This window comes from Cuculus canorus, chromosome 4 (assembly GCF_017976375.1).
Source record: "Cuculus canorus isolate bCucCan1 chromosome 4, bCucCan1.pri, whole genome shotgun sequence".
In the NCBI taxonomy this organism is placed as follows: Eukaryota; Metazoa; Chordata; class Aves; order Cuculiformes; family Cuculidae; genus Cuculus; species Cuculus canorus.
This window is the reverse complement of record NC_071404.1, coordinates 2,162,367-2,175,598: the sequence shown is the minus strand read 5'-3', so window position 1 is coordinate 2,175,598 and position 13,232 is coordinate 2,162,367. Positions and strand designations below refer to the sequence as shown.

At 51.3% G+C, this 13,232-nt stretch overlaps 1 protein-coding gene across 7 annotated transcripts in view; it reads left to right on the top strand.

Moving 5' to 3' along the window:
- The window catches only part of RAB11FIP5 (RAB11 family interacting protein 5), a 56,132-nt gene extending 48,180 nt beyond the window's left edge, over window positions 1-7,952 (top strand). For all 7 annotated transcript variants that reach the window (XM_054065877.1, XM_054065876.1, XM_054065875.1 and 4 more), the window contains 2 exons: window positions 5,029-5,218; window positions 6,319-7,952. In XM_054065877.1, coding sequence (XP_053921852.1) covers window positions 5,029-5,218; window positions 6,319-6,528 — 400 coding nt within the window. In that variant the 3' untranslated portion in view covers window positions 6,529-7,952. The remainder of the gene's footprint in view (window positions 1-5,028; window positions 5,219-6,318) is intronic.
- Window positions 7,953-13,232: the final 5,280 nt, after the last annotated feature.

The window sequence follows — 13,232 nt, the reverse complement described above, 5'->3', positions numbered from 1 at the left end:
GATAACCTTGTTCAAAATGTGCAGACAGAGGTTGTACAGAAACCTCCTGGATTTTGTCAGTTTGTTACATTTCATGGAAAGAGAAGTGTCCTGCAATCCCAAAGGGTGAAGTTAGGCAATGAGTGAAAGACTCTGTCTTGGTAGTACTTGCAGTGAACCTCAGGCTTGACCGTGCATCCATCCAATGGCTCATGGGAGAAACATGGTGTTGGACCTAAGAGCCGGTCATCAGGTCAGTGCGGGCTTCTCTCATGAGACCTGTCTGAGAATTCCTTGAACATCTCTGCTTGTTTTCTCTGCCTGTAAAACACGGATGGTTTGGATACTTGATCAAGAAGCTTTGAAGAGTGACCGAGGTCTCCGGAAGGCTCTGAGGGTCTGCACTGCTTTATAAGGTTGGGAGGTGTGAGTCATGGTTGATGGGGAGAGAGAAAGGGTGGAAGGGCCCTTTTTGGGGTCCTCCTGGTGATGCTTGCCTTTCCTGGGGTCATCTCCTTTTAGGCTTGTGAGTGGCACACAGGCAAAGAAGAGATATGGTAGGAAAAAGGTGAAAGGAGAAAGAAAAGTTAGAACAGACGTTAAGGCTGAGCTGGAACAAAAGTGGTGGTGTTTTCCATCAGATAAAGGAACAGCCAGGACCTGGTGTGGATTATTGAGATTCTGGTGTGCTGGGGTTACCTGCCCCCCTCGTGAGGGATGGAAACGGGGTATGGGGACCTGTGTCACTTCCCAGGTGGCCGGAGTGGCTCCCTGCTGTTCATCTTGTTCAAGATGGCAAGTCAAGTGGTAGACCAGCATCTCCTGCCTGGTCTGGTTGGAGCACTACCTGGTCACAGGGACCTGGGAGGTTGTACGCTCCTGGTATGGCCTCTTGTGTGCCAGATTTGAAGATGCAGCCATGGAGTTCCATAAATCATGTATTGGGGTTGTGTTTGCAGTTCCTTCCTCACTCTCATTCAGCGAGGGAGGACTCTTGCCACCAAAGTGTTGATTCTGGGGCAAGGTGGGTGCTCAGAGCATCAGTTGCAGCACTCAAGCGGATGGAGAATCCCGTTCCTCCTCTTTGGGGAAGGGCAGGATGGTGTCTTCACTGCTGGGAAGGTCTCTGGTCACATCCCCCAGCAGAGGTGGGACCTAAAGGACAGCCCATGACAGTGCTCTGGGGTCTCCACTGCCTTGGAGGAGCTCCTTGCCCATCCATTGACATTGGACCTAAAGGATAGACCATGACAGTGCTCTGAGGTCTCCACTGCCTTGGAGGAGCTCCTTGCCCATCCATTGACATTGGACCTAAAGGACAGACCATGATAGTGCTCTGGGTACTCCACTGACTTGGAGGAGCCCAGCAGTTGTGGAATTCCTCACCCATCCATCGGGGATTAAGATGTGTGACTATTGCAGCACATCATGGCATTGCAAGTGACAGGACCAGGGATGTCACAGGTGCTGAGGTGGCACTGGCACGTGCTGCTTTGTGCCCTCCCAGTGTTAGGAGTGCAGCAGAATCGGCCTCTTCAAAAAACAAGTTTCCAAGTTCCATCACGTGCTAGTCTTTGTGATCCAAATGTAATCCTTGTGGAGCCCTTGTTCATGTTCTTGTCCATGTTCTCCTGGAGAAGAGTTGCTGCTCTCAAGTTCAGTTGTTCTCTTCCCCCAGTAGATCCTTTGTCCATGGAGGTCTGGCCCTCAGGCGCTCTGTGCTGCTGCAGGGATTGGTGAGATTGTCCTTTGGATCGCCCTTGGGTCATCCTTGGATTTGTCCTTTGTTGTCTTGTTCTTGGTGAGAAGTGTTTTAATAGGATGATAAAGACTTTCATTTCCAAGTTGCTGCGGGTTTTTCACTGTGCTTGGGAACTTGGATGAAGCTGTGCTGTGATACAGCAAGGCCTCAGAGAAAGCAGCAAGGGCTGTCCCACTGCCACCCAGAGAAGGTCCATCATGAACATCTTGAGCTTCACAGTAGACTTATTCTCAGTTGGAGATGCAGTAGTGCATTAGGCAGGCTGTCGGTGTGAGCAACTAATGCATCTCAAGGTCACATTCCTCAGCTGGCGGATGGAGGTGCAACCTCCTGGTACATCCATCAGAGCTTCAGACATGGCTCTGAGGCACAAAGATCTCCTGGAAGTACGCAGTGATGACCATCCCAGGTTGGGATGCAGGTGGAGGAACACCTCCTGCTTTTAATAGAATCATAGAATCACCAGGTTGGGAAGGACCCACTGGATCATCGAGTCCAACCATTCTAACACTCCCTTAAACCATGTCCCTAAGCACTTCATCCACCCGTTCCTTAAACACCTCCAGGGAAGGTGACTCCACCACCTCCCTGGGCAGCTGTTCCAGTGCCCGATGACTCTTTCCATGAAGAATTTTTTTCTGATATCCAGCCTGAACCTCCCCTGGCGGAGCTTCAGGCCATTCCCCCTTGTCCTTGTCCCCTGTCACTTGGGAGAAGAGGCCAGCTCCCTCCTCTCCCCAACCTCCTTTCAGGTCGTTGTAGAGAGCAATGAGGTCTCCCCTCAGCCTCCTCTTCTCCAGGCTAAACAACCCCATTTCTCTCAGCCGCTCCTCATAAGACTTGTTCTCCAGCCCCCTCACCAGCTTCGTTGGTCTTCTGCAATGAATCCTCTTGGAACGACAAAGCAAGCAGGAAACGCCCTGCGCACGCTGCCCTGTCAGCAGGAAGGAATGAGATGATGAATTTTGGTTTTAAATTCCTTTTCCACCTCTGCAAATTAACATTTTCCCACTGGCGATGGGGCTGAAAGTTGCCTGCGACCAAACGTGCAGTGGGAAATGCCTCTCCCTTTTCAACCTGCGTCCACTCTATCCCATTGGCATCCCGAGACTGGTTTCTGTTCTGTAGAGTGGCCTGGATAAGTTTGGTCCAACAGAAGTCCCCTTTGGAGGTTTAAAATGGTTTGAGCATTTGTGGTGGCCCCGCAGACCTCTTGTTTTAGGGTGTCCTGCTTCTGCAGCCAGCCTCTGGTCTTCGTCTCCACGCTGGCTGTGGTGGCATTTCAGACAGCTTATCTTCAGATGTGGCTGTGAGGAGCAATCCTGGTGGCTCCCCCATCACTCTCCTTCCCACACCCTGTGTTTGGAGGAGCAGTAGAAGTCCTGCAGGGGTAGCAGGACTGCCTTCTCCAGATCCCACAGTGAACCCCACTCATTTTGGGCGAGGAAGGAGGCAGAGGTTGAAGCAAGCAAATTACTTCTGTGTTTTTAAAGGATTTGGGAATGTTTAATTTTTGACATCTGTGCACGGCTTTGGGTCCGGTTCACCCTCACCTCCCCCTGTATGTCATAATGAATGGACACAATGATCTCAAAGGTCTTTTCCAACCAAGTGATTCTATGAACAGATAAGTGCTGGACAGCTTGTAGTGTGGTATCATGGTGTTTGGAGCTTCACTGGTGAAGGATTCAGTCCACGGTGGAGAGAGCTTGAGGCTGATGTGTAGAACAGCAACTTCTCCAACCCCCGATGCTGTCAGTGGGCTCCCACTCAGGTTCATGGGAACCCTCTCCATCCTTTCCAGCTGCTCAGGAGCCTTGAGCTCCATGTGCTTAGATGGCTCTGACAAGGAGTGTTGATCCTTTGGCTTGTTGGAGCTGGTCAGTGGCTACCATGGTTGTTCTCTCTTAGCAAATGGATGACAGGAGGCATCATCATGGTTGAAGAAGACTTCTTGATGTGCCCTGTTGGCATGATGGGGAGATTGCTTGGTACATCCTCATGCCATCACCACTGACAAGACACAAGGACACCAGCCATGAGGACCTGGGCCATCCACCTGATGCCTTATGTGATGCTACCTTTGAACCCCCCTCATCCATCATCTCTGAATGAAGCAGGGTTGGAAGCCACTCTTCCAAGCAGAAATAAAGAACAGTTGAGCAGTTACAGCACAAGCTGGACTTGAAGTATCTGTCCCAGCCTGGCTAGCAGCTCGCACAGTGACTGTGGTCGTTGTTCCTCCTCCCACAACCTGTTCTACCGACACCTGGATGTCCCGGTTTGTAATAAGAGACTGTGCTTGCTCAAGAGCTCCTGCGAGCAAGACATCCTCCTTCTCCTGTGGTGTTGGGATTCTCTCCATTCGCAGGGTGGCTGCTGCACCCGATGAGTGCAGAGGCTTTGCAGAGCTCCTTAGTAGATGTTGAGATCTTCTCATCCTGAATAAGGTGCAGAGCTCCTGAGTAGATGTTGAGATCTTCTCATCCTGAATATGGTGCAGAACTCTGCCTGTGACCTGTAGGAAAGTAGCTTGGTCAGGCTTGGTAATCTCAAAGATCTTTTCCAACCGAGTGATTCTATGGTCAGGTCACTTCTCTTTCCATCACGCTGAAAAGCAAACATATTTTGTTTAAGCCCAAAACTGATCTTTTTGGGTAAAGAGTGAGGCAAAACTAAATGAACATGTAATTCCTCCAGGCGCATCCAGACAGCATCTCCTCGTCCTCCCTTTCGGCTGTTGGAGGGGAGTGAATTCTGTGGTGCCTTCCAGGCAGGTGGAGCCCAGCTCTCAAGCTGAGGTGGTGCAGGAGCATCCCTGAAGCATCAGTGGTGACCCCAGACACTAATCTGGGGGCTTCTGGGCAGCAAAACCTCCCTCTGGGCAGTGGATGTAGCACCCCCTGATTCCTTTGGACTTGGGTTAAGTTTCTCCCAGCTGTGCTAACACCTGGCAGCCAGGAGTTTGGACCCTCAGTGGGGACCGAGCTGCGTAGGTGTGGGCATGGGGACCTGTTCTGTATCTTGCCCAAACACATGTCCCGGGGCTCCTTATCTCTGGGTGGAAATGGTACCAGAGAGCACTGTGGTGGCCTGTTCTGCAGGACGCTGGCTCTCCTCTCTCTCCTTGGAGCAGATGAGCTTTGAGCAATACAGAAGATTTAGCTGTGTGGAGCTGGTTAAGTTTAATACGTGGGTTCCATCCCCACGAAAACCATAGGGAGAGCCAGCAGTGTTGCTTCTCAGCTCGGCAGGGTGTTAACTGTCCCACCTCTTGTTTTCCTCAGTCCTCACCCAGTGAAACCCATTAGCGCTGCGGTGCAAGAGGTCTCCAGCGAGAAGAAGCAGCAGCACAGGTCCAGCCTGACGACTGCTCTGAGCAATGGCCTGGAGAAGCTGAAGACGGTCACCACGAGCAGCGTCCAGCCCGTGGCTCCGTCTTCTCAGTTGGAGAAGACAGACTCTAAGAAATTAAAGGTAGGAACCTACTGCTGAGGTGAGAGCTGCGGTCTCACCTGCTTGAGATGTTGTGTAATTGGTGACAGATATGCAGAAACTGGTGTGTGAGGAGATAGAATGGATGGAATCGTGTATTAACCCTGACATCCTTAATCCTGGTTGCCCAGCCTCCTGCTGGCCTCCTTGACCTGGCTTCTGGACCTTCTCACTTCATCGTTCTTGCTCCATTGCTTGCTTTGGTTTGGGTTTTTTATGGTTCTGTGTGAACAAATGCCTGGTTGTCCCCAAGATGTGAAAGATGGAGGATGTTGTTGCTGCCTGATGGAAGGTCTGAGGGGTTTGTTCTCCTGACAGAGGGAAGGTGCTTCCTGGAGCCTTGCTCAAATGCCGCTTGCCTGGCTGTAATTTTAGATGCTGGCACATCGAAGGAAGCAAAACACTCATTTGCTGTGTCTGAGGGCATGGCATACTGGGGTTCCCTTCTCCTTCCCCGTGTCCACTGCTGCTCTGTTGGCCTCCCCAACTCAATGTGTAAAATGCTGCTGCTGGGGTTCACCTGAGTGGACTCCCCAGGGGCTCTCATCCTCTGGGAGCTCCTGGGGGTGTCATCCAGCTCTTAAATCTCTTCTCCCACCATCATCCTGGTCTGCTCCCGGAGGCCTGGGGAAGGTGGAAGGTCTGGAAGAGGGGAGTTGCTAATGCCAGGCCTCATTCTGCCAGGCTAAAGGGCTCCATTGTGCCCTCACCCTTAGCTTCTCATTGTCGGGGAGAAGGGGTTTGGCACAGACTTTGGGGAAACCCTGTGAAGTGATTCCTTCAGCTGGTGGAAGTGCTCAGGGTCGCCTCTAGCTATGTGGAGAGGGCTGTGTTGGCCTGGATATCTGGGCAGTTGTTCCATCTTCAGTGTATTTGAGCAACTTCATGGCCGGTGGGAAAGCTGCTTCGTAAAGTCCCAGTGCGATTGTTGCGTGATGTCTCGAGCTCATCAGGTCAGATTTGGAAAGCAGACAGACGTAGGAAACACTGATTGCTTTGGTTGTTCCTGCACGTTGCAGATGCTAAAGGGAGCAGTGGTTTTTGTTTGACTCACTGAATGTTCTTCTTGGGTTCTACCACAGGATCCCACCATCCTGGACCAGTCAGCCAAGTATTATCACTTGACCCATGATGAACTCATCCAGCTCCTGCTGCAGAAGGAGAAAGAGCTGAGCAAGAAGGAGGAGCACATCCATGAACTGGAGAACTACATTGACCAACTGCTGGTGCGCATCATGGAACAGTCTCCCACACTCCTCCAGATCCCGCTGGGGGAAAGCAAGACCAAGTAACCTCTCCCCAGAGACCAGCATCACTTGCCTAGAGCACTTCTCCAATAAACACGCTGCAAACATCCCTGCACTCCCCACCCTCCTCTTCCAAGAGGGCTCCAGTGGCTTCTGTTCGCAGAGTTTAGCAGGAAAGGTTATCTGCTCCTTCCCAGCCCAAGCTTATCCCAGCTCTGGCTCCAGGGAACTATAGGGTGGTGGGCTGTCATCTACCCTATGGGGAGGAGCAGAGCCTTCTGCAGGAGGAAGATGCCTCCTTAGATTGCTGTCGTTGTGACCAAGCAGTATCTTCTCAGGCTCTCATCCTTCCACCGCTTTAAGTGGTCCGTGGACATTTGAGAGTTGGAAACCAACCACCTTGCCCATATCTTCACCCTGCTCCTGCTCTTCTGCTCTTCCACATCTTTTTTCTCTGAAGTGGTGTAACCCTGGCTGATGGGAGGCTTTAAAGAAGTCGATGACATCGGGAATGCTTAAGCTCAGGAAGGGTTTACCAGGACTTTCCTGTGTGCCGAGCCTGCTCGGCCGGGCAGCAAGGGGAAGGGGCTGCTCTTGGGTGCCTCTTGCCCTTCCTGCCCCATCTGCCAAATGAAGGGTCTCTAGCTGAAAAGCCAACTCTGATTTGTTTGGGAGGTGCTACACAAAACACCGGCATCAGAGGCCATAAGGGACACAACCTGACGTCACCGCCAGACTGAGTGGTGTCGATTCCTTCGCTGTGTGCCTGCGGAGTCTCAGCTGCCTCTGTGACTCCACTCAAAGCCGAACTTGCAGTACAAGAGAAGGACCAGGGATGGTTTGTGCACAATCAGAACCGCAGGAGATCTCCTCACACACCACCCGACCCATCACCGGGTCCTCCTGTGTGTATTAAATCACAGTGGAATTTTCTACTCAGCGTTCCACTCGCCCTTTCCTGCGTCCGCAGGAATTGCTTTCCACTGGCTGCTCCCCACCATCGACTGTGTGTCGTCTTTCTCAATGCAATAGGAAAATGCCATCACGACCGAAGCTCGTGCGCAGAGAAGGATGCCTGACCGCCCGGCCACCTCTATGCATGACTTCCCGCTAGGTCAGGCGTCCGTCACGCCCTCTGTCAACGCTAACAGCTCAGTAATCGCCGCAGACCCCCTCCAAGCCAGTATTAGTACCAAGCGCTGCTTGAATTGTTTCGCATCTACACGCCAGCATCGGGGCCCACCCTTAAGGCGTCGAAGTCATCTCTCTCAGGAGCTGAATGCTTCTCGCTGCTGAACATTGAGTGACCACCTAAAGGGCTCCAGTTTACCCAGTTTAACAACCACAGATGATGTTAGCTCGAGGCTGGGGAGCAATGCTCCTGACCGCACTGGAGTACAGCGCAGCTTTTGGTTTGGAGATGTTGTGGAAGGGTATAGGAAGGATGTTACTCCCTCTTTTCTCCTAGGGTCTTGGGTAGAGGAGGCGCCCGTGCAGGTGGAGAGTTGGTTTATGTGGGATTTGAGCTGTCTCAACGTGTGAGGCACCTTCTCTCTCCTGCATATCTCCCAGAGTTACTGTGTTCTTTTAAAAACCTTCATATCTTCTCTTTACTTGCTTCGATGCATACCATGACTTGGAAAAAATTGTGCCTTTTGCAACAGAACAATAGCAGTTTCCTACCAAAAAAAAGGCTCTGAAATCCAATTCTCAGTTTAACGGCACCCGTCTTGGGCAGCTTTCTGCATTCCTGCTGATCTGAACTAGGTGAGTTTATGTTTAAACTCAGAGAGCAGCTGTCCCGTTCCTGTGTGCAGGGCTTTGGCAGGAGTGCTGCACGGGCAGCTCGCGTGACATGGGAGACAGAGATAGTTAAAGCTGCAGGAAGAGTAAGCCAAACGTTCCAAGACAAAAAACACCTGGATAAAGACAGTGTTGGGTCTTGCTCGCAGTCAGAGGTTGGAGAAGCAGGCTGTTGGAGTAAGAGCTATTGGTTGAAAAGGAGATATGGTGTTGCTTTGAGTGATGTTTGGTCATATCTGGCCTCTAGACCAGCATACAAGGAGGATTTGTTACCTGGGAAGACAGCGGCCGTGAACGTTTTGTTCTTACCTACGTTTGCCCCTAGACAGAAGTAATCTGGGGTTTTGCGCTTCTCTAGCTGCCTCTTTGTGTTCCTCCTTCTTCTGTGTGCGTCGGGTGTGGGGACATTGTTTCTATGCAGGATGTGAGGGTCTGAGGGAAGGCATTTCTCTCTCTTTATAGAAAAGATCCAGAAACCTCTCTGCCTGCATAATCGAAAGAATCCATGACCTGAGAACTGGATTCCCTTTCTGGGTGCGTGTCTTTCATGGAGAAGCCTGAAAATAAGCAGGAAGGGATTGTGAACAGCTCAGAGCGGTCCAGTGTCGCAGGAGTGGTGTGGTGTGGGAAGGAGGGCCAGGAGAAGGGGCAGGGATGCTAAGCAGCGAAGGCTTGGCTCAGACGGACGGGGGGAGGCGTAGAGCTGGAATCTCACTCTCCCTGAATCCCTGCTCCTTGAAAAACAGCTGCTTCCTAGCACTTCTCCCCGTCAGCAATTGGTGTTGTAGGTGCTCCCCACACACAAGTGCCAGTGTTTATAAGGATCTCACTCCTCCTCCTCTCCCTGCCTTCTCCCATCGCCTTTCACCGCCTCCCTAATCCCCTTCTGCCTTAGCTCTGCCTTTTTTTTTTTTCCCCTTTCCAAAGCTTGAATGTTTTGCACTTTAAATATCCAAGTTAATCTCAGAGCTACAGCAGGTCGTATCGGCTGTACGGCCGTTTCAGCAATACGTGCTTCCTCCTACGATTTGCCTCCGTCGCAGCGGAGCGACACAGTCCCTGAACCCACAGAAGTTCACGCTGTCTCAAACAAGGCTGGAGCAAGCAGGGCTGAAAACATTCTCACCTTGACTTTGCAATAGCAGAGCATCTCCTAAGGCCGAGGTGGGAGTACGGCACGGATACCCGGGCATCGCGTGTGGGAAGAGGGCTATGGAAAACCCAAGTGGTGATGACAACCAAGGCTGCTCTGGTGTTTCCTGTCTGTCCTTGAGCATTCAGACCTCTCGAGGTATCTACAAACAATGACTTGTGCTTAGGAAAAGGCATCTTAAAGATGCTTTTGTCTTTGTTCTCCGTTTTTCCACCCTGCTGTCCTGCAAATGTGTTTTTTCTTCCCCCCACCACACAGTTTTTATTCTCTGCTTAAGAGCAAGCTTGGTTACGCCACGCAACAGCACTGAACTCAGAGTCCGTGCGATGGTTTGTCAGACCTCTAAGTTAGCAGAAGGAACTGGTTCTGAGGACCCAGGTCTTTTCTGGTAGAGGGGGGATGAGAAAAAGAAGCAGGGGAAAGTGTTCTTGAGTCTCTTGTGTCCTAAATCTCCTTATTTAGTGATATATTATAAAACCAGGGAGGTGAGTAACACTACTGGTCAGCGGGCAGGTCTGACCCAAGCAGATGAGAAGGTTTTCATGGGCCAGCAGCAGCTTGTCAGTGTTTTAAACACAGCCGTAACAATTCCCTTTATTTCTCTTTCGCCTCCCGGTCTGTCCTTCTCTTTCCAAGCTCAAGCTGATTCCCAAGGTCTTCCGCAGGGTGCTGTTGCTCTCAGCTGCGCTCTGCTCTTGTCCTCAGCCCACAACTGGGTTTCTTGCTTTTAACAAACTCTGGCCAAGTGATTTATTTTTGCCTTGACGGACCCTTCCAGCCCAGAGTTTTGGGCCAGAGGAACCGCCGAGCTGGATCCTTAACTGGAACAAACCTGAAGGGATGTGGATACTGAAGTGTCCCGTAGACTCAGCCTTACAACTTGTCTGTGAAAAAAACGGCCACGTGTTTTCTGTTCTAAACGCGGGGTGGAAAAACATCCCCGAATGGGAGAGAGAAGCGTTGGGGGGTTTGGAGTTGTTGATTTCCCTGTACTTCACGTAGGCAGGAAGTGGGTTCTGTGTGTTTCATGTTTTACTAGTTGCGACTAATGTTTATAAAGAGCTTGTTATTTACGTTTTAAGCACTTTAAAAGAAAAATAAAAGTTGTTCAAGCTGTTCCTAGATACTTCTGATCTATTGACAACAGCGTCTGTGCTGATGACGCTTGGACAGTGACTGACACTTATCTGTTTATTTTCTAGAGTAGGATGATGGTGTCCAACTTTGCTGGCAGCTTTTCCAGCATCATTAACGCTCCCCAAGCAACCAATGGTCGGTGCTGCAGAGTTACCTGGAGTTTCACTCTGAATATTGCCCCTGCCTCTGGGTCCGTGCACCTGGATCGTAGAATCATAGAATCGCTTGGTTGGAAAAGACCTTTGAGATCATCAAGTCCAAACGTACCTGTCCACTACTAAAACAGATCCCTGAGCACCTGATCAATAGATCACCTCCAGGGATGGGGATTCCACCACCTCCCTGGGCAGCCTCTGCCAGGGCCTCAGAACCCTTTCCATGGAGATATTTTTCCTGATGTCCAATCTGAACCTGCCCTGGTGCAACTTGAGGACATTTCCTCTCATCCTATCTCCTGTCACTGGGAGAAGAGACCAACACCCACCTCACTACATCCTCCTTTCAGGCAGTTGTAGACAGTGATGAGGTCTCCCCTCAGCCTCCTTTTCTCCAGGCTAAGCAACCCTGGGTCCCTCAGCCGCCTCTCATAACCCTTGTTCTCCAGCCCCTTCCCCGGCTCCGTTCCCTTCTCTGGACGAGCTCCAGCCCCTCAATGTCCTTTTTGGAGTGAGGGGCCCAAAACTGAACCCAGGATTTGAGGTGTGGCCTCACCAGTGCCAAGTCCAGGGACACAATTCCTTCCCTGCTCCTGCTGGCCACGGTGTTACTGATCCAAGCCAGGATGCTATTTGCCTTCTTGGCCACCTGGGCCACTGCTGGCTCATGTTCAGCCACTGTCAACCAACACCCCCAGGTCCTTCTCCTCCAGGCAGCTTTGCAGCCACTCCTCCCCAAGCCTGGAGCTGCAATGGGTTATTGTGTCCCAAGTGCTAGACCTGGCACTTGGCCTTGTTGAACCTCATCCCATTGGTCTCAGCCCATCGATCTAGTGTGTTCCTGTCCCTCTGTAGAACTTCCATACCCTCAAGAAGATCAAGAGGGTTGTGGGTTTCTCCTAGCTTCCCTGCATTCACCTTTCAGCTGTCTTAGGCGCAGGTGCTGCCCTGGGGCATCAGATCTGCCGGCTCACCACTGACTCTGCCCCTGCAGAGTGGGAGGGTAAAGGTTGTTATTGCATTCCTGAGGATTTTTGGCAACTCAGCAGCTGAGCGGAGGAGAGAGGCCCCACCGCAGAGTGCTGAAGGGAGAAAGGAGAGCTCATGTTGCGTTGAAGACGTTGGAGAGCCCAGTCTTGGGTTGCTTGGTGAGGAAACGTACCATCAGTGCTGCTTCTTGGGGGAACACACGGCGTTTACCCACTCTTTGGGCACAAAGTGCTCCTGTTTCCCTGCTCCGTGCAGAGAGCCTGCTTGAGACAGGGCAGATCCACAGCCATGACCTTTGCCTCTGGTTCCTTTGCCCTAATCCCACCCACCTGGTTTGCCACTCGGCTGTTTGCCTTCTCCAGTCCTGCTTCTTTCTTCATTCATCCCTTTTCCTTCAGAAAAATGACCTTCCCTTAAGCCTTGCAAAATGACTTCGCTGCTCCAACAGGAGAGTTTAGTTGAGTCTAATCCTGGTTTGTTTTTCATCCAGCTGGATCGCAGGCTTTTGCAGAGCTCAGCACCTGTCTGGGGGGATCATGTTAACCCTGAGAGCCTGAATGGGCTGGAGGGGAAGCGTTTAAACATGCTGCATCGTGGGATCAGGGCGCTGAACTGTGACCCTCCGAAAGGCTGCCCTAAGAAAAGATCTGGGGTTCTGCTGGCTGCGGAGGTGCTGGGATAGAGCACAGCAGCAGCCACGGGGAGGCTGGGCACCTGGAATCTATCCAGTCAGGAAAAAGAGATGGATTTTCAGACCTCAGTCCTGCTGAAACAGCCGTATGTGATAATATCAGGTGGCTCTGCCTGCCTGAAAGCTGAAGCACAGGCTGGGGAGTGATGCAAATCATTGCCATCCCTGCAGGAAGAAGCGGCTGCGTTTGTTGTTCAGAGGCTGAGTTTTGCTGCCCGACATAAGTTTTGTTAAAATCTGGCTTTACAGATGGAAGCCGACAAGAACTGTTTCTGTGACTCCCTTCCCCAGCCAGCAAACAGCCCAGCCCCGCACCCCACTGTCGCATTTAGGGGCCAACTGAGACCCCCAAACCCCTCTCCGATTCCAGAGGAGCTCGCTTGGCGCCTGGAGGCTTCTTCTTCCCCCCCCAGAATGGAAAGAAACATCAGTGTTGGCTTAACAATCGCTGATCCAGGGAAGCAACCCCCCCCCTGCTTCTTCCCCAAACTGGGGAACTGCAACTTGTCAGTCGAAATGGATCTGGTTGGATTGATATCAGCCAAAGAATTGATATTCTTTCTGGTATTTAACCAAAAAAGTGATAGTCTTATGTCACTCCAAATGTGGTTTTCGATAAACAGATTCTCTCCCCTCTGTTGTTACACAACAGTTAGCATGTCAACACTAGGGATTGTATCAATTATCTGGCTCCGGCTGTAATGGGAGGGAGGGGGGAAATCCCTTGTGCGGCGATGGAGGTATTTGGGTTATCAACTGTATTTGCTGGAGAGATTTTGCTGTGTTACGAAGGAGAGGATGAAACCTTTAGAAGAAGAAG